Below are 21871 nucleotides of genomic sequence, written 5' to 3'. Positions count from 1 at the left end.
TTCGATTTTCTCCGAGTTCTCCAGTTTCCTCCCACTGCGCTAAAGACCCCTACGCACAAGCGAATTATTGAAATAAAATAAAACTATGTGTTAGTCCCGAAATGACCTAGTTTTTGTCGAGTGGACATTAAACTCCATTTCCCTCTTTTTCTTTCAAAGCAAATAATATTACCATTCTACCTAACACAGAAACATGGCAAAGTAATAAACATGGGGAATACTGTTCGCATACATGCCTCCAGGTTCCGTGTATAATTAGAATTCGAGGAAAAGCAGGAGGACACGCCGATTACAAGGTACTTTTTAAAAAATATGCAAATCTTCTAAATTATTAGAATATCATTTATGTACAGCAAAAGGTTAGTTTTTTTTAAGTAATACAAAATTAGATAGATTAACAGAACAAAACAAATGATTGCTACCCATAAAAATTGTGTTCTATTAATGTGTTTCCCAATCGCTAAATGCCACTTAAAGATTAGAATTACATAGCACTAGATATATATATATATATATATATATATATATATATATATATATATATTTAGTTTTATTTTACTTCACACATCGTCTATAATAGCACTTACACAAGGTTATCACATATATCACAGGTGAATATTATGAGCAATATTCTGGTTTTGCTTTTACTATGTCTGCGTTTCTCAAATTCCCAGACATTAGTTAAACAGAAATTATTAATTAGACATTAATTAACTTTATCCAGAGCATAATCAACTCTCGATGTCATCGCTAGCCTGTGATGTTTATTGGATTAGGTTCCGATTTGCTGTTAGACTTCCATTCATAATTTAATCATGAAATAGATAATCATGACTATGTTTTTTTTATCGTACCGACTTTAGTAATGATGATCGAGGTAAGGCCGAAAATTCAATCGCTAAAATCTCGGTTCAGAGTGGATCAATTTGACTGACATTTTCAGCAAATTGCCTTTACATTATCTAGTTTTTAACTATTATAGTGGGAACTGCCAGCCATTTATCTGATCTCCCATAATGTATCTTTAAAGATTCATTAACGGGTGTAGAACACTCGGTGGTAAGATGTTGTAAAGTACTCCATTGCACTGACATTTTTGGCGAGTTGACTGCTCATTTAACCTTAACAATTCTTTATTCAATTGTGCTCAGATATGGAATGTTTATTTTATAATTATGTATAGCTGTTTTCAATTGATAAACACTCTTGAAAGATGAACATAAAAGTGAACTTTCCGTTGTAGATATATCTGCGAATAACTTGTGTGCAATAATTCATTAATTTAGTAAACTATACTAAAAAGCACATATAACATGACACTGCCGATAGGTTTCATCGCCGGCAGATGTCCGAAAGCAGTTGTCATGCCGACAATTGTTACGCCCGCAATCGTCGTAGACCCGTTTTTTGTATTAAATTGCTACACTAGCGTTTGTGTTTATAGTTCAATCTGTTAACCTATATGTGTACATGTTGTTCCTATGACCCTTCGTGATTACATATCTATGTATATTCAAGTAATCACCCACGCAGTTGGTTGGTTTGTATGAAATAGTAGACACCTTCAAGAGTCTAGTTTAAAGGCTGTGTTTAACGCCGTGGTCCCGACTACAAATTGGCAGTGCTAAAAAGTACCCCTTGGCAGTTTGTCGAATAGGCGGAACACCACCCTTCGAGCAAATTATCCCTTCCTTCGTATTCATACTGCAGAAAAGGGGGGAGGGTGATCTGAGCATGACACAATAAGTTCTGTCTCAACGGAATACTTTTCCACAAATTGCCTCTGCCTTGGATTGATTTTATAGCAACTACTTCCGGTTACCAACCAGTTTATAAGCAAGTGAAAATTATGATATATAATGCCGTAAGCCAATTAGATTCTGCAGTCCAGAAGGGTGTTGGTCTGAACACGACACAATAAGGACTGTTTCAACGGAATTCCTTTCCACAAATGACCTCTACCTTTGATTGATTTTATAACAACTACTCCCGGTTACCCCAGTTTATTAGCAAGTGAAAATTGTTATATATTATGCTGTATCCCAATTATATTCTACAGTCCAGAAGGGTTTTGGTCTGAACACAACACAATATAAGTTATGTTTCAACGGAAGACCTTTCCACAAAAGGCCTCTACATTGGTCTGAATATAAAGCTACTGCTTCCGGTCACCCCAACCGTAACCAGTTTATAAGCAAGTGAAAATTGTTATATACTATGCTGTATACCAATTAGATTTCTGCAGTCCAGAAGAATCCGCGGTGTGCTCATCGTGATAGTTATCAGGTGTTGCTGTCTTTAATAAAATTTAAATTTGTCCAGTGTTTGGGATCAGGGGGTGTCGGATTCTGTGTTCTGTAACTTAACAATTCCTCCATACAAGAATAGGCTATGGGATCTTTTCGTAAATCGAATTTGTTTGTTCCAAAATGACCCTTGCGTTTCAGTAAAGGCAAATCACCGTAGCCGAAAACACAGATACCTCTGACGTATTCTCCATAGCAACGATCAAATGACTGGCGCCAGTTAATATGGCGTGTGACGTACATCTTCTTATCAGGGTTACCTGAAATTTAAGAAAGAAAAAGGAGCAAATTAAAAGATGTAGTTTAAAAATTATATTATAAAGACTACTAATTTCTAGCCTATAGCTTTCCATACTATTCAGAAGTTATCGGTTGTGTCCCTTTACACTAGCGTTGAGAAGTGGAATAAGTAATCACATATTGCCGGAACGTTTTCAATGTTTACATTTTATACAAGATAGATGGGTTTTAACAAAGTTAACACCGAGTCCTTTAACACACATATTCTAAAAGGTGAAATTAAAAGGCCTGCACGAATATTTAACTGCCAGTTTAAAAGTCCTACAGACATTTAATTACGAGGATTTTCGACAATAGACTATTGTACTTTTTTTTAACTAGTTACATGTATTGGTGACCCACGGCTGCCATATAATTCTTTATCGTCATTTCATCTAAAAAAATACTTGAATTATTAAAAATCATAAAACATATACTTTTTTTTATTTCATGTAAAAAATATTTTATTTTTTTAAAAATAAAATAAAATAAAAATGATTTTCATTTAAAACAAATATATATTTGTGAAATACCCTCTCGCCGTCCAATATCATAACTTTTTATCTTCAACGGAATTATCAGTGAAATGAAATTCGATCGTTTGTCTGTTATCGCTCATTACTCAGTCAGTTATATAGAAGGATAACTCGTGTTTGTCATGTTTGTCGTCACTTCCCGTTTCTTCACGTGCTTGTTACACATCTCCCGTAGCAATGATCTCTGTGTTAAAGTTATATTTGGGATGTATTTAACCAGTTCTATCACATATTTTATAATGACTTATACCGATATTGTCCTTTAACCTCCCTGTTATGGGGGACCCCTGATTTGACAGTCCTGGGATTTTATATTTCATTTTACTTAGATTTAAAAAAATAAAACCTTTTTAATTTTCAATATATTTTTATTTCAAAACAAAATCTATTTTTTATTTTTAGTGATTTTTAAAAAATTAAAATATCTTTTAGTATTAAGAAAGTTACTTGGACATATTTTCTACGTTTCAAAAAGTCTTGAAGTTAAAATCTTGAATTAGAAGTGTCCAGAAAAATACAATGGATTACCAAGATACCGAAAGGTAAATAATAAAACTCAAAGAGGAAGAACAAAAAATATATGAGTGTTGAAATAATTGAAAGAAATAACTGTCTAAAACTGTTTTAATTTGTTAGTATATATTGGGGAACCTCCTTTAATAGCAACAAGCACGATCGGTCGTCCACAGTCTACCACTTTGTTTCATTTCTATACTTCTAACATAACCAAATATTGGATAGTATCATAATGTTAATAATTAATATTGACATCAACTTAAAGAAGCTAAACCTTCAATAATTCAATCTTTAGCATAATATTCGAAATTAAAAACACGAATTGGAATTCAATATTGCTGTTTCAATCAATCAATATTGATGTTGTTATTTCGTCTTGAAATATGGGATCCTAATATCCAATATTTAAGACACAGTGAACATTTTATAATTAGTACACGAGTCGTGTACTATACGGTTTCGGTCGCCATTTGTAATGAACAAAGAAAACATATACCAGGTAGGTTATGCACGCGTTCACGCTCGTTACATGTAAGTTACTCATAAGTTGACATACGTCGGCTACCAGCCGGGTAATTGAGCAGCGTTCGCGTAACTTATTTCTAACCTATAGGGAATTACGTACTTCTGACGCCCTTAGAACGTACTGAACGTGTTTGAAACGTACTTCCGACGTCCTTAGAACTTACTGAACGTGTTTGAAACGTGTGTAGAGATGAGTCTGCGCGGAAGTCTACAATCATGGCGGACCCTGAGAGGCTGTGACGAGAGTACCAAATAGCTTGAGAGGAGGTCGACGCCTGCTTGTCGTTAAGGGCTTGAGAGGACGTCAAGGCCTCAGATGCCACCAAAGATACTACTGAGGACGCATCGGGTCCTACACCTGGGCGATATTGGCTATCATCGTCAGAATGGTGGTCAGATGGAGATGGGAATGAGGGTGAGCGTGGAGGTTTTAAGGATGAAGATTACTTAGGTCGGCTCCTTCCTGCAACTTTCCTTGATTTCTTTTGGAGGCATGTTGATCGATCGACGTCCACTTCAATAATGACTTGTGGTTTTGTGTGTGAAATAGCGTCGAAGTACGCTCCAACACGCTATGCATAAGTTAGGCAGGAGTTAGACTAACGTTGTGCATGAGTTCCACATAAGTCAAGAACGCTACAAATTCGCTGGGCACACGATGCCATGTGCTTATATAAGTTATGTTTACGTTGGGAATAAGTTATGAAAAAGTTACTCATACGTTAAACATAGCTTATACGACGTATATTCGTTCAGCGCGTTGGAAGTACAAAAAGACCAAAAAGAGCGCCCTCTTGATTTTTGAATTCAGCTTCAGCGTATGCCAGCGGCAGGGGCGGATTGGGCATCGATCGCCCGAAGGGCCGGTCAGACAAAAAATGTAAAAAATAAATTTTGTCCAATTCGTCTAAAAAAAACTTTTTTGCTGAACATTATGGGTGGGGGGGGGGTATTGGACCGGTCATGGAGCGATGATGATCATGTTGTATGTGGCCGGTGACTTTAACGGGCCGCCACTCCATCACTGGAGTCTGGAATGGGCTGGTATAATAGACTTTCTGGGCCGGGTGTGCTGGGTGTGGGCCGGAATTCGGAATCCTGCGATGGGGATTCCGAATTTCATCCGAAAATTATGATTAAAATCATAAAAAATGGCCACCGAAAAATACACACGAATACTAGACCGTTGTTTACATATCTTTGAGATCAGTACCCATCAAAATGATAAAATTTTTTAGATAATTTTAATATTACATATAGTTTCTATTAGCACAATCGTGTTTTTTTTAGATGTATTCATATAACGGTTATAGCCACATTTAATATTTATATATGAAGGTTTATTCATTTTTTTAAAAACTACAATTATGATTTAGATCAACAAAACCGATCAAATTCTACCAACACATATAAAAATGCCAGAAGTACATATAAGCACAATACTACAATTGTAATCTAATTATAAAATAAATCGACTGCGGACATGCATTCAGTGTTTTCTTTTTCACTTTAAAATTTTTAGAAATATAAGTCACATTATATACATTCATATAACATTATTTTGTGATTTTAGACCCCCTTTTCGTCTATTTTAAGTTTCCAAGGAATAGATCCATATGCCCTTTAAAACGACACTTTATTAATATACGCTTCCCAAAAAAAAGTAGGGGATATTGAGAAACAATACAAAACTGCGGAAATGCACTGCTGATTTTATTACAGGTAACCAGTGTATGTTAATAACAGGCCAATTGCCTACACATGAACATAAACAAATCATATGGGCGGCTTATCCGACGGCCCCATTTCACCCGCAAAGAGATACACCGTCAAAAGTGAAAATGGACGTTTTTGATTTTTGTCTTAATAATGAGTAATTGCTTCACCAATCCTCAGACATTCAGCAATTCGTCGTGGCATGCTCCTAATCAACCGTCCAATCACAATTTGGGGCAATCTGACCCACTCTCCTTGCAGTGCCACGGCCAATTCTTGCAGTGTTGTCGGTTGACGTCGACGGACACGTCTCCCGATCAAATTAAACGTAACACACTAAAGCAAAGATACGCTAAACAGTAAATCTTATGCAAGAACCGATAGGAAAGCAAACATGGATAGATAAACCAGCACGCGGCAGTTTTCATCAACCCTTCCTTGAAGTGTCAAATTTGACAATGAACCCCTCCCACGTGTACGGCGCTATTGCGTGTCGCATGTGCAGCTAAGTGGTTCTGTTAAGGCGATAAGTTCTTCATCTGTGAACATACTCTCAAAGCATGTCAAGTGTCCATGACTATTTATCATCAGTCGGCAAACCTCGGCAGATTCCGGTACCCTATATCTAACCTCGGCTGTATGATAGTAATTGATATGTACCTACGCCCATACATTTGCGATGCGGCTACCGGTTTACTTTAACAGGAAAACGTGCCGCTTTTACAAAAAAGTCCCAAAATGGCGTCTTTTGTCGAGTGTATATAACCGAAAGAGCAGAGATATTGTCTCAAGGCTGCTGGTTTAATATAATTCCCTGGTAATTCCCCAAACCCAATGCCAAACTTGACGTTTGTTGATATAATACACTCTCCACAGAAATCTCCATGGGCGCAGTCATTTTTCATCCAGGACCTTTAAAATAGTTCAAATAAGCTGTCGAGGTTTGCCGAATGTATTTATCAGATCACAACCTGCATAGGTATTTGCATTTTTTGACGAGTATATAAGAGAATAAGGGCTTTGTTGTATTTAACGACAATATCGTGGGATTTAATAACCTCATTTGACGCATCATTGGCTTCATGTTTTTTTCAATGCATATTGTTCAGTAAGCATGGGTATACACCATAAAGTCTGGATGGGGTAATGTTTGCCCAGCCACTACGGCCTACTCTTTTACGGTTTTCTTAGTGTTTAACGTCCGTTCCACCGAAGGTGATATCGCAGACAAGTCTTATTTTTCATTTTTATGAAGGGAACCGGAGTACCCGGAGTAAACCCACGAGGTTGAGAAGGCACCCCTGTCTCCAAGCCACATACGCTCACACCAGGGATCGAAACCACAGCCGCAAGCCAGAGTTGACCGGCCAGCTAGAGGTCGACACGGCACTCTAGACCACTAGGTCATCCCCCCCTACGTTTTTCGTCCCACCAGCGCAAATATACGTTCAGTCATAGCTTTTAAACATTAAATTTACTTATCTACAAAATCAACACGTATTTCGGTTGTTGGCTTCCCTCAATGTCCATCCCTGGCATTCATTTTTCACACTTGGTATTGAAAGAGAAACTTGGTGCTCTAATATTTAATAACTTTCTACTAATCAAATATTTAATTTGCACTTAAAAAAAGTGTGTAACTTTTAAAAAAAACAAAACACCCCCCCCCCCCCTCCCTAAGATCAGGCTTTATTGTTCTTAGTTCTATTACCTTTAAAAATAAATGTGACAAAGGGATCCGCGGTAGCTTAGTGGTTCTTTCACTATGTGTGAATGAAATCCTTTATAAATTCAACGCTTAACGTCCACAGGCAAGTTTGGTTTAAATATATTTATTATTCATTGACGTAAACTTTCCAACTCATAAAGTTTTCTCCTTTACGTAAAGTTATTAAACATAAAGCATATTACGATAAGATATATTTATATGAAACACCTCCCTTAGTACTTATATAGTGTATATAGTGTCCAACACTAGTGTATATATAATTTATATATCCTTCTAATAACAGTAAACGAGGTGTTCCTGACCTGACACATATTATCGATGAATGCTCCAGTATTGTTAGTCAGACAAAAGTTTTCAATTTGAATACATGTATATACACACACATAAAGAAGTCATTGTACTTTATCCACTTAAATCACTCACACGTATATATACACATCCAGTAGACGTGGTACAAGGGTTAATCAGCGAACTGGATGTATGAGATGTGTTGTTGACGTTTGGGAAAGTAGGACGAGGGGAAATGTGTAGGGAGTGCTGTAAAGGGATAGTTAGATGTATTATGAATGGTTAGAGTGGCTGTGGTGTTACGGTGAAATACTATGCCTCCACCGTAACACCACAGCTTTATGATTTGTTAGACAGGAGTGATGTAATGGGTGTCAACAACTGGGTATGCTGGTACCGTCGCAACGTAGCCGTGAAATATATATTGTGGGGGGGAAGGGCGGAAACGGAAAAATATACAATGTTGACAGTATGTGCCAGGCATGAGGCTGCGCAGACCGAGCGGCAGCTCGATAGGGAGTGTGTGGGAGGGTCACCCTCATAAAAAATTTTTTTTTTAAATTTCAGTTTTCTGTAAGCAGTGAAAACACTATTTTGGCATTGTTTGCGGGGTTAAACCTAAAAATCACATTAATACACCTATTGCACGATATTGTGAAACTAGCTGACGAAGACAGCTCGGGCGGCGATTGTTCGACTCGGGGCTGCTCTGTCAGTATCTAACAAACGCATTTAGTTCGCGTACAACTTTTAAAAACCGAATGTCAGTATGGTATTTCTCACATAATTGGTTATCGCAAAAACAGAGTAAACTGAAAGCCAGTAATCTCGACTCAAACCTATAGTCTATAGCCCACTTACTACACTGTCACTAGGCTTCCTATATTATTGTTTGTGGACGGTTTACTACTCAGTGATAAGCCTGCGCCGCAAAAAGAGGTCTCGCCTTTTATTATTAGTATAATGACTTCCTCATGTGCGGCAGGTTAGTTTGCTTCTAAAAACACTGTTTTCCGTTCCAAAAAATACAAAAGTAATTTTCTACCAGATGACCATGGTTCTTTTCACCGAGACTAGATAATTTCTCTCGGTGTAAGGATATAGCTATGGATAAGTTCATACAAGGTCAATAAATCCGCGGTCACTTCGGGTCATACTGTTGAGAAAATAAACCGATGGGTTTGTTTAGTAGCAAATCGAGCGTGAATCAACTGAATTTGTACTGAAAAATTTTTGAGTGATATGTATGAACTGTCTTCACACATTCGGTTTATAATTAGCGATACACAGGTAGAGTGGCAAATGTTGTACTTCACAGACTGTTTACCGCCGAACTACCTCCGCACGAAATCCCCGATTTGGGTACTTGTTAAAAGAAAAAGAAATAGTACCTGTGCGCGTGCCAGTAAAAAAAACCCTAAGAGTTCGCGCATAAAAATGCCCGAACGTACCAGGCGCCAGGTCATCAAGCCAGCTAAAGCAAAAAATCAGGCTAAGCACACGAATGCAATTTACAAGATATCAGTGGTTAAAACAACAAAGCTTGTTAATTTCAAAATGTTTCAGATTCTTTTAAGAATTTATGAAATATTCTAAAAATCAAGGACTTCAATGGGTATGATGGCATAGACTGATCATGATATAGTAATAGATTTGATTTTAAACAAGTCATATCTATATTTAGTCTATGGAGATCAACATGCATATTTCTCTGCGCTCTCTCGTAAAGTTCGTAAGAAAAAAGAAATGAAGTGTGGTTTCGTTGTTGAAGTCGCATAAACATTTTGGATCTGGAATCAGATTTGCATTATACAAATCAGATTTGAGTGTACTACATTTGGTAATAATGAATTGCCCCTGTGTCTTTTAAATAATGCTTAGGGGCGACCAGAACTAAAACCAAACTGTTTAAATTTTCGTTTAAATGCTGATATTACTGTTATTTCTTTTAGATTAACATCTATGTTGTTCCATAATTTTGATGTAGATGGAAAGTAAGAATCTTGATGAACGAACTGATAGTTTATTAATTTCAAGGCTAAAATTGTCCCTATTCCTAAATTGATAAAGTGTTCTGTCTGATACAGTTGGCGGAAGTATTTCTGTTAGAAAATTAGGAGCAAGCTTATTCTTACTTTTGTAATAACACAATAATCGTTTGTATTTTTTTTTCTCTGTTCCAATAGTTTCCAACCTGTTTCCTTGTATAAATTACTAGTACTACAATAGGATGGAAGTCCGGTCACTATTCTTGCTGCCTCTATTTGGACTTTTTCGAGTCTATCAGAATTTAATTTTCCACAAATGTTCCAGACTTCTGAAGAATATTCTAAAATTGGTCGTATAAAGCTAATATAAATCCTTTCTAGGTATTCCCTATTTAATTTATATTCTAATTTTCTCAGTACATTCTATTGCTCAGATTCTCTTTCTATAAGAATATATATATATATATATATTAAGTCATTACTTAATACAATACCTAAATGTTTGTGAAATTGTACCGGTTCAATACAAATTTGATCAAACAGAATACTGAAGTTTGTATAAAGCTAAGACAGTGTTTAAGGTCATGAGACGGAGAAGTCTGTTGATTATCAACGATTTCAGATAATTACTGCCAGAGTTATGGTCCTTGATTACTTCAAAACATCTAGCAGATGCTCTACAGGTCAAAGTGATCATTCGATCATTTTGTTTTCGAGAGTAGCTATTTGTAATGACAAATATTGAATCTTATTTCGTGTTTTTAATTTTGAATATAATTTAAAATGTTAAAGATTTAGTGACTTTGCTTTTGAAATTAACTGAGATGGGGTTTAACGTCCTACTTTTCTGCTCCAACTGAGCTAATGAAGATGGGAATTCACCACAGCGTGTGCATGTGAGTAATTTTTCCCATCGCCTAGTTGCAACAGGAACTGCGACTCGTCGCTGAACCAAACTGTTCTCCAGCGTTGCTGCAGTGTGGCCATACCCTGTCTGTCTGAACCCACTGAAGTTGGATTTGACGGTGTCGTCGTATTTCAAAACAACAGCTCCAACGGGACGTCTTCCTCGTAATATGGTTTCACGTAGGGGTCTATGGACAGTGTGGTCAGAGATCCTACGCCGTCCAGGAATTGCTGCTACAGTAGAGGTCGCTGTTGTGAACCGTTTCCGCAAATAACGTAACCGGATGTGACGATCGAGGGCAGGTGGGGTCACTCTTGTTTGGCCTGAGCTTGGGTGTTCACGTGTTGAACTTAGCTGTCGGTACCCATCCCAAAGGCGAGAAATGGTATTCTGGGACACATTCAGGAGTCTGGCTATATCTGTCTGGTATTCACCTGCTTGTAACCGACCGATAGCGTTGTTGCGTTGGTCTTCGTTCAGATGTGGCATCACTTGGCCCATTGAGTGTTTACATGTGCAACTGATTTTGAAACCGAAAACTCCGGGATTTTAAAGCCCTCAGATTTGGCTTGCGAAGGTGTTAAACTCACGTGTCTTTGTGCAATCAAGCGAAAACAAATTTCGGCAGCAATTAGTGACCCTACATTTAAAACCAATAATGAATTTCTTTTATCCTTACATAATGACATTAAAAACAAGTAAGATTTATGGAAACAACGTTCAAATAAAAAAATTGATAAAAAATGGGCTGTGCGTTTCTTTATTTGAAGAGTATATATTGTAATTTTTTCTGATATTTATGTTTCATGTATTTTTTCGTAACCTGTAATCCTGCTTGTATATTATTCCATGGTTGCTCTTTTTATGTACAAGTTTCATTTTATATTTGTTTTTTAAAATCAGGAGAAGATTCTATATCAATTATAAATTCTAGAATAGTGCACATTTCGTTGTTTAGGTCTCTGAATGTTAGATGCCTCACAAACCATTTGAAATGTGACTTTAAACCTTGTGTATATGTTGTAAAAGTCTATTGTAGTCATTTGCTTGTTGCGCTGTTCATTTTCCAAAAGTATTTCAATTTAGTGCATAATTAAAAATCTTATTAGTTCTTTGTTTGATGGTTATTGCAGGGGGGGGGGGGTATTGTGAACATGTCTATTATATTCTCAGTGCTTGTTTTAGGACAATCTGTCTTAAAATTAAAATTATATATAGCTATTTTGTATTTTGCGCTAACCATTCTGCCCCCCCCCCCCCCGCGTACCTTTTGGGATACAGTGTCCAGTGGAGCTGCCAAGGACCATTCATAAAGCCATTCCAAAGGATAAAGTCATATATTTAATCAGACGAGCGCAATCTGGTCCGCAAGGAACTAGCTTACCTTTATATCCTCCTGGAGTATTTAAGAAGGGGTTATGATACAGATCATTGAGACTGGCCCAGTAATGTTCATCAGGACTGTAGGTATCTCCACACCATTTTAAAAATCGTCTGGCTATTTTATTGTTCATAGAAAACTCCACGAATTCTCGACTGAATATATTATACGCTTGTCCTTTTACGATTGTCAGATTAAATGGCGGCGGGGCAAGAAATTCTCGTCCTCTCTGTATGTGGTTATTTACAATGATGTATTTATAGAGATATCGATGTTTCACTCGTTTTGCGAAAACTTCGTGGATATCATTAGCACCATGAAATAATTTCAGTGTTTGGACCATCTCAATGTTAGATTTCAACGGCATCTCGGAAGCCGCGAAATTCAGCAAGTAACGCCATTTTTCTTTTCGTTGTAACAGATCCGTCATGCAGTTTACATCTGCTTGCAGTCTTTTAATTGAGGCATATACTATCGTTTCTAATTTTGACGCCACGAACACATTTGAAAAACATTTTGTGATCGACCTTACGGCATTTTTAAAATCTTCACTTGATTTGTCATCCACGTGTATGCAGTAGACATTTTGTGGCGTGTACAATAAACGAACCATTCGTTCAAGCTGCTCGATATTATCGTAGGTCAAAATTGAAAAAGCCAGAGGAAATTCCAATTCCTCTTTTGAAGAAGGCTTTTCGATAAAGCCCCGTTTCGATTTATATTGGTCACAATTCTTTGTTATAGTTGGAAACACTTTTAAATCCAGATGAAAATCACGATCAAAACTTGCAGAGAATTTTCTGGCCTGTGCGAGGGATCGCGAATTATTCATTAAAAGTCCCGAGCAAATTCCACTTTTTCGGTATTTCATTGAGTTTTTATGATATAACTCTAACAGAGTCGCATTGAATAAAACGTCATCATATGCCTTATGAGAAGAATAATTAGAGTTTGTTATTTCACTTTCTGGTGTCCCCGGGTGCATCATTGCCACCATTTCATTATCAAGTCCGTTCCTTTCGATTTTGTCTGTGTTGTTTATTCTCACTTTTTCACTTTTAGAAACTTGTGATTGCTTTTGTAATATAACTTCATCTAAGGAATTTTCAAAATTGTCCACGTTTGACTCTTTTTCCGGATTTATAGCCTTAATCCTAGGAGCTTTATTATCAATTCCGATAATATTTAATCCATCGTTGTTATGGTAAATATGAATGGTTTGGGGCAAACTGTTCAGATATAAAACCCATGCCAGTGTAATCAAATACGCTACAAACAGAACTCGCACATAACGATCCATATTGTGTAGGAATAATAATCAGTTTCAAATAATACAATTATATCTGGGGACGATTTTACGAAGTTTTTAATAAAGTTAATAAATCCACCTCTAAGGTATCCGCTGCTTAAAAATAAACATCTGTTTTATCTTGTTGGTTGTTTTTTTTTAATTTCAGTGTAGGTGACATCCAGAAAGGTTAATTGGAATTAATTAAAACGAATTCATATCCTTGGTTTGTGTGAAAGAAATCCTTTAAACATTCAGTGCGACGTTGATATATACAGACTACCTGTATCGAGCGCATACATTCTACTAGTATTCAGATCACCTTGACTGTACAAACTTATTCAACTGTGAATCATTTGAATGAGCCGTTTGTTGGTAGGCTACCCAGATAATACCACGGGGCAATCATCACAATGTATCTATTATATGCAATTTCTAACAAGTCTCGGTAATTGTCGTACATTATGAGATACTTCTGTAAATAAAAAATGAGTTAATCTTCTAATAAAATCCCAATATATATGTATAGGTTATATTTGCCGGAATTTTAAAAAAAAAGTACCATCAATAATTTTAGTTAATCCAAATCCTAGTCTGTCTATTCCATTGTCAATGATTACTATTAAACTGTAGAGCCGAACAGAAGAACGTTAAACCCCATTTCATTTCATTTCAATATTAAATCTAATATTCATATAACCTTTAGGCCATTGTTCTTTCAGCGAACCATAACCTAATATACACCTTGTAGGCCTACCATCCATATTATTTGAAATGTTTTGTATTGACTGATATTTGTCCTATATCCTTTACGTCTTTTGATATTTTAACTTCACAGTAAAATAAGAATATTTTGAAGGACATGGCTATATATCGTATTAAAGCCATCGTTTGTCATTGTCAAAACACCATTCGTATTCATGTCCTCGACGTTAACCACACAAAGAATGGATCGAGGTATAGGATAACTTTGTTCGGTGTATAATAGTTATATTATGTTACACTCAGGTTTACCGGTTATTTCTTTTATATATTTTGGTATGGATATCTGATTAGATATTAAATTTCGTCGGATTAACATTTGAACTGAGGAAAACATACCATTAAAGACCACGTAAGATCAGAAATCTAAATTTCATGTACGTATAGCCCATGGTTACTATATCAACTTTACGGCAAGTTCACACCAATCTGATTAAAATTAAGTCCGCTGTTAACGTTAAAGTATCCGACACGCCAAAACGCTTTTCAATTTTTCAATGACGACCTTAATCCGGTTGATTGGTTGGTGACGTCACAGGCACTACACATAGGATATACATTATCTATACAATATCTCACTGTCTGTACAATATAGCACTATCAATACACACGGCAAGTTGACAAGCGTCTGTAAATAAAGCTTGACTTCAGGATGAAGTCTTAAAGAGTTTCGATTCCCGAGTTGTACGTGACAAGGAGTAGGGTCGCATGTCCAACCTCATGGGTTTTCTCCGGGTCCCCCGGTTTCCTCCCACTGCTAAAGACCCCTACGCGCAAGCGAATTATGGAAATAAAGTAAAACCATAGCTTAGTCCCGAAATGACTTTGTGTCGAGTGGACGTTAGATCCCATATTCTCTCTCTTATCTCACTTTTATGAAGCAAATAAATTGGTTTATCTTTTATTTACAAGAATATAAATTGAATTACCTTTGTTTCAAAGAATATAAATTGAAGTATCCTTTTTTTAAAAAAAGGAATTGATTAATTCTGTAAACAAGAAAATAAATGGAAGTGATTTTATATCAAGTAACAGAGTACTATAACAGTTGCCTGGTCAACCTGCTGAATTTATTCCAGGTCCCCCGGTTCACTCCTCATTGCTTCAGCGAATTATTAAAATTAAGTTGAACCATGTGTTAGTCCTAGCATAACCTGGTTTTTGTTGAGTGAACGTTAACTTCACCTCTCTCTCTCTCTCTCCCTCTCCCCTCTCTCTCTTTCCCTCTCCCCCTCTCTCTCTCCCTCCCTCCCCCTCTCTCCCCCCTCCCCCTCTCCCTCTCTTTATGTAGAATATAAGTGACTATATGTTCGGTAATCAACGGATAGGGTTTATTTCCCACCTGTGTTTTTAATCTGTTTCAAAATATTGAAATACCGGTCTTTTCACATGTACCAATTTAAAACTGTGTGCTAAGACGTGCTTCAAACATAGTGTATTATTTGGCTGTTCAGACTGTAATTAAAGGATCAAGCTCTTTTATAAATAATGGAATAGCTATGAATATATATTAATGCGGTCGGCTGTCAAAAGCTTCATTTTGATAAACTATTTGATTCAAAGCTAAAAATATATTGTTTGTCAATGGCAATGAAAATTTTAAATTGCTTTGTGGCAATCAAAAGTGACATTAGGTATCAAACTGTTTTAATATTGAAAATCTATTATATTACTCTAAAATTTTACAGGCAAAATAATTTGAAAAGTGATTCATGCAAAGTTGCCTATTTCTCGGCAACAGCTCAAATTAGAAAACAAGTTTTGACGTCTATATAAAGGCATTCATTTATACCTTTTGTTGTTTCAAATTAAAAAAGAAATTTTAAAATAATACTAGTTTTAAAGGTTAAAAAATAATATTGGTTTAAAGTTTAAAAATAATATAGTTTTTGAAGGTTAAATAGAGAATCCCCTATGTAAATAAATGTCAAATAAAAATAGTCCCTTTTTAATAAAACAAGATGTTACTTTTGATAAAAGATGAAAAATTGTATATTCACAGACTAGTAGATCTATACAAACACAAATTAGTTTTATAATAAATAATTATAAACACCCAGTAATTGACTGCCAAACTGCTCCCAAATCATTCAAAATGAAATGGGGTTTAACGTCCTACTGTTCTGCTCCTATACTGGGCTAATGAAGACGGGCATACGCCATACAGTGTGCTATGAGGGAAATTTTGCCCGGGCTGCGGCACTATCGCCTACTTTTGTATCGAATTCCAACTGCCAAGGGATCTTTTACGTGCATTCCAATGTTTACACGGGACCTCGGTTTTTCGTCTCATCCGAAGGACTACAAATCATTCAAACATGCAACAAACCACCAGGTAATAACGATCGTAATGTTGAATTTTACAGAAAGTACTGGTCAATTGTAAGGATCCATGTACCAAATTCGTTCAATTGTGACTTCGAAAATGGAACCTTGATAATAAAACTAATTTCAAATTCCGAAAAATAAACAAACAAAAAAAACCCAACAACCTCAACTGACTAATAGGAGACCTAATCTGCCTATTAGCAATTGCAGGTCATTCTTTTGGACTCAAATGTTATATAAATGATTAATTATATATTTATGCACATGGCATCAACTCTCTTGGCCATCGCGCTGGTCGCGATTGTTAATGGATTGAAACACGGTGGTTATTTATTAATTTGATTTAAAATTGGATAATCGAGACTTTGTTTATTATAATTTTATTACTTTTGAAATATTTATTTTTAAACTATTATACATATATTTTGTATAATACTATTCATACCTATCTTCGAGCAAATACTGTACATATATATATATATATATATATATATATATATATATATATATATATATAACGTGGGCATTAAGCGGACCATAAACACACATATATAGCCATTAAGCAGACCGATGGATTAGGCAGACAAAAACCGGCCTGCCTAATATTTTAACTGATGAATTTTACATGCTAAAAAGTGAGAAATCACATTTCTGTAGTTGGAATAGATTTTAGTTGCCTCTCACAGTAATTTTGGGTATCTGGATTTAAAGAAAGAAAATTAATAAAATTTAATTTTTACTCTTAAGTTTTGACCTGCGTATATTTATCTATCTATTATTATGGGTATTAGGCAGACATGCTTTAACCCTAAACAGTTTTCTAAAAACATATGAATGTCTATATTTTATTTTTTCATTCAGGAAACATTGCTTTTAATTTTGATAACAAGTTTGTTTCGTATTTTTTATTAATTTCGAAAATAATATTTTGTCATATTGTTACTGTCAAAATTCTCGTTTCGACGTGAGAGGTCATTAATATTGAAACATTCACGGGTATATGACGTCAACATCTCGATGACGTCAATGTTTCGATGACGTAAACGGCAGGTGTCAACCAAAGCGGTATATAGATAAAGTTGCGACAACTGTGAAGCCAGAAATTTCTTATGACGTCATGAAAATATGACATCAAGTCTAAAAAGACGCCATCTTGGATCCCAAGTATTTGTCAAAACCCTGTATAGGGAAAGTTCATAGACATAATAATAATTATTATTATGTGTATGGGAAAGTTACGACACCTCATTTACATTTTGGGTCCCAACTATGACGCCACAAAAACTATGACGTCAGGGCGTCATATAGCTTTACTTAACCAAACGTTTTAATTTATCCTAAAAAAAATTGCAAAAGAAACCAATGCAGTTTGGTTTAATGATAATATGTCAGACAAAATCATACTCCACATCGGCCATGGCAAAATTACATGATTAACATAATTCAATTTGGCGTTCTTCAGGAATTATCGAGAGCGCTATATCGTAATCAGTGTCTTTCAGTGGTGGTAGGATAAATAATTTATTTTTAAACTCCTGAAACACAGAGTGGTTATGCAAGCGAAGTGTGTCGAAAAATCGAATTTGACAAACATCAATTTAAAAATGTATTTTTCATTTGATGGCGGGCATTTCTTTCAAAATGGTGGAATTTTCATTAATTTTCATGGTCACTTGTTAATTAGCGTTTGCCCTGTTAACATCTATCTTGTGTTTAGTGGATTATTGGATAATTAGGATCACTCTATACTGTAAGTTATACTTCATTTTTTTTTCTTTACTATTATTTGTTTTAAATAACTTAGTTAATTTCGTCACCTGAACAACTCAAGTTAGCGGGCGGGCTAATCTTAGTTGTTCAACAAAGTTAGGCTTCAGACTTTCGTCCTTTTCGACTCCTTCCCCAAATCCCACCCTATTCCTCTCGTCCTATAGCTGACTCAACTTAATTTTATTCTTATCATATTTTTAGCTTATTTTCTCAACTATTTACCACCTATATTTATATTTTTTGGAAGAATTGCATTTATTATGGCCATGAATTACTCAAACGCCTTGGTGAACTCACCAAGACAACCCTAACCAGCTCTCGCATCAAGGATGGTGCGCGATTACAAATACATTGTGCTATGTTCGCCTAAAGAGGGGAAATCCTTCAAGGGCACAAAAGTCTCGAAAATCGGAGATGAAATTAGGACAAAATGGGAGACAGCAGCTCTCCCAGACATCAGAATACTGGCAAACGGAAACGCCAGACTAGGATTCCAAAATATGGAGGACGCCCAATTGGCGACAAACATTAAAACGTTAGGGAATATAAAGGTTGAAATCTCCATGTCGGAGCATAACCAAACAGACAGGTCCAACTAACCTTCAAAAAGGATGATACCCCGCAGGGTATTATCTACATGCTATATGAAAGAAGGTCTGTTCACTCATATATACCCAAAGTCAAAAGGTGCACAAAGTGCCAGAGAATAGGACATCTAGAAAAATTTTGTAGGAGCACAGCTATCTGTGGCAAATGTGGTAACAACCACAAAACCGAGGAATGTAGGGCCACTCAGACAAAATGTGTCAACTGTAAAGGGAATCACGGAGCTGATTCACCAAAATGTCCCAAATATATAAACACAAAGTCAATCTTGACCATGCAGTACGTGCATAGCATACCTCACAAAGAAGCCACGGCTCATATTAATAATAAAACCATACCCGAACAAAAAAAAGTAGTAAATCCTCCTAGCAAAGAGGAAGTAACAAAAGACAACAATAAAACTTTCACTCCCCAATTTAAAAGCATAAAAGAGTTTGTCAACTTCTTTTCTTTTTTTTTCTTTTTTTTTATAGATGTTATACATATTGTAATACAATATCATTTGGGATCTAAATTTTATTATTGTATTTTGAATTCATATTTTAATTTATATTTTTCATTTGTAACTCATTTTGGACATGTGACAGATTTTTTTTTTTTTTTTTTTTTTTTTCATAAATTTATTCACAGAACAATAGGTATATACATCACATATTTCAATTACATGTATTTTAATTTTTTCAAACAATAAATACATTTTATAATTAGTCGAGACTATAATAGAAATATAATTACATCCAGGGAAACAATTATTTACATAGATACATCGAGGCAAAGAATATTTTACAATAATAAAAGCAAGTATTTTTGGTTATTTATATTTTTATAGTGTGCAAAAGTAAAAAGTAAAATATATTATGTACATTTAAAAACATTCCCCGGATTTATACACTTATACAAAGCAAAAATATACGGGTTTTAATTAAAACCCTCTAACAACTTGAAAATGATATTAGATTTAAGGGCATATAGCTCTATTCTTGGGAACTTTAGCATAGACGAAGGTGGTGGGTCTAAAAGCACATTTTACTGTATATTAAGTGATTTCTATTCAATGTTTGAAATTTTATTATAATGTTTTAATCAGTTATGTTTGGTAAATATGTGAACAGTTCAAACGTTGTTCCTTGTTAATCCATTCTACACGATTTTATTATAGTTAGTTAGCAATTTGTGAATCAGGCCTTTTTAAATACTTATTGGATATTAGGCATCCAGTTTTTCACAGTAAGCTATAGACTGAAATGGAACAGTATTAAATTTTAATTCGTGTTTGTAATTTTGAATAAGGGATGATACTGAGTTTGAGGTTTAGCGTTTAGCTATTTTAATATGAAACATTTATTTCAGAATTAAAACAGCTGTGTTTTTCTTCATTTTACTCTAAATTTCTCAAACATATATTAAGACTAAATGATTGATTTATAATAAGAACGTTTATTTTTGTTGTACATGTGTCATAGGTCATGTATTTGGATAGTTGGCATTAGTTTCAAATTCTTGAATAAATTTTATGTTTTAAAGTAATGTTGTTTGCAAAGATTATTGTTGCTGCAAACAAGATTTAGTTTACATCTAACAACTCTTGACAGTGCTACCGATTAGCGTAGACCTAACCAAACGCTCCTTCGAGTACCCCTTGATATAACTAATAAAGTAATCAACGTATATATTGTGTTTGACCCTACATCCTTCACTGTCCTTGTACCACGCCTTTCATTCCCCATATATGTGCCTCGCTTAACCCAGAAGTGCTCCCAACAATTAGACCCTCCGAGAATGCGCATACCCCCCCCCTCCACACCATAAGTCTAGCCTAGCAATGTTTCCATACCAACATAAGTGTTTCCTAATATACAAATTGTCTTACCTAATGATCATGTCATAGACACCGGTATAAATAATGGCTATATATATTACTCAATGTTTAAGCCCGAGACGATTAAACAATTTAAAGGGAAATATTGGTGCCAGTCATTATCACATATGTGATAGAACTGGTTAAACACATTCCAAATATTATTTTATCACATCGATCATTGCTACAAAAGTAATTGAATGTCATTAGATAAGATAACACCAGCGGCTGCCAGGCAGGTTACGCCCACATTTTCGAGAGATGGATAGAGAACAAGCTAAAAAGAAAGTGATTTTTCCTACAATCAAGGGCCATAATTCAGAAAATTACAATTCGATATGCGCAAATATCGAAAAGAACCGAGACCTTTGGGTTATAAACCTACATTTCAAGTTTCAACAAAATCGGATAAAAATTGTGACCTCTATAGGGTCCACAACCTTGATATACCATATTTTTTTTACGCTATTTGAGAACGAGGTGCGGCCATTTTGTTTGTCAGTTTTGGGCTGATTCTCACGAAATTCGAACTCAGGCTTCCTTATGGTGTAACGTGTTATATACTAATACGTTTATTTTAAATCAGATAACAATGATGACCTCTACAGGCTCCACAAGCTAAAAGCGCGATTTTTCGTACAATCAGGGGCCATAATTCCGGAAGTTATGGTCCGATATGCGCGAATATCGAAAGGAACCAAGATCTTTGGGTTATAAACTTACATTTCAAGTTTTAAACAAAATCGGATAAAAATTGTGACCTCTATAGGGTCCACAACCTTGATATACCATATTTTTACGCTACTTGAAAACGAAGGGCGGTCATTTTGTCTGTCAGTTTGGGGCCGATTTTCACGAAATTCGAAATCAGCCGCCCTTAGGGTCTAACGGTGATATAATAATACGTTTTTTTTTAAAAATCGGATAAAAATTATGACCTCTATAGGGTCCACAAGCTAAAATCGCAATTTTTCGTACAATCAGGGGCCATAATTCAGGAAGTTACATTCCGATATGCGTGAATATCGACAGGAACCGAGATCTTTGAGTTATAAGTATACATTTCAAGTTTAAATGAAATCGGATAA

At 35.5% G+C, this 21871-nt stretch overlaps 1 protein-coding gene across 1 annotated transcript; it reads right to left on the bottom strand.

Annotated features, from left to right (window-relative positions):
- Positions 1–330: 330 nt before the first annotated feature.
- Positions 331–14280, bottom strand: LOC126825142 (beta-1,3-galactosyl-O-glycosyl-glycoprotein beta-1,6-N-acetylglucosaminyltransferase 3). Its single transcript, XM_050554646.2, has 2 exons — positions 12175–14280; positions 331–2566 (listed from the first exon to the last, which is right to left on the bottom strand). The coding sequence occupies exons 1-2, from the start codon at positions 13469–13471 to the stop codon at positions 2283–2285; spliced, it is 1581 nt and encodes a 526-aa protein (XP_050410603.1). The 5' UTR covers positions 13472–14280; the 3' UTR covers positions 331–2282.
- Between the last annotated feature and the right edge of the window lie 7591 nt (positions 14281–21871).

Source organism: Patella vulgata, chromosome 6 (genome assembly GCF_932274485.2).
Source record: "Patella vulgata chromosome 6, xgPatVulg1.2, whole genome shotgun sequence".
Taxonomy (NCBI): Eukaryota; Metazoa; Mollusca; class Gastropoda; family Patellidae; genus Patella; species Patella vulgata.
The sequence above is the reverse complement of the archived record's forward strand: the minus strand, read 5'-3'. Positions and strand labels throughout refer to the sequence as shown.

Bases quoted from the DNA above. Each gene is read 5' to 3' on its own strand.
- LOC126825142 (XM_050554646.2), bottom strand. From the start codon at position 13,471: ATGGATCGTTATGTGCGAGTTCTGTTTGTAGCGTATTTGATTACACTG. The intron at 2,567-12,174 runs GTAAGCTAGTTC...CTTAAATTTCAG, and splicing joins TACTCCAGGAGGATATAAAG to GTAACCCTGATAAGAAGATG.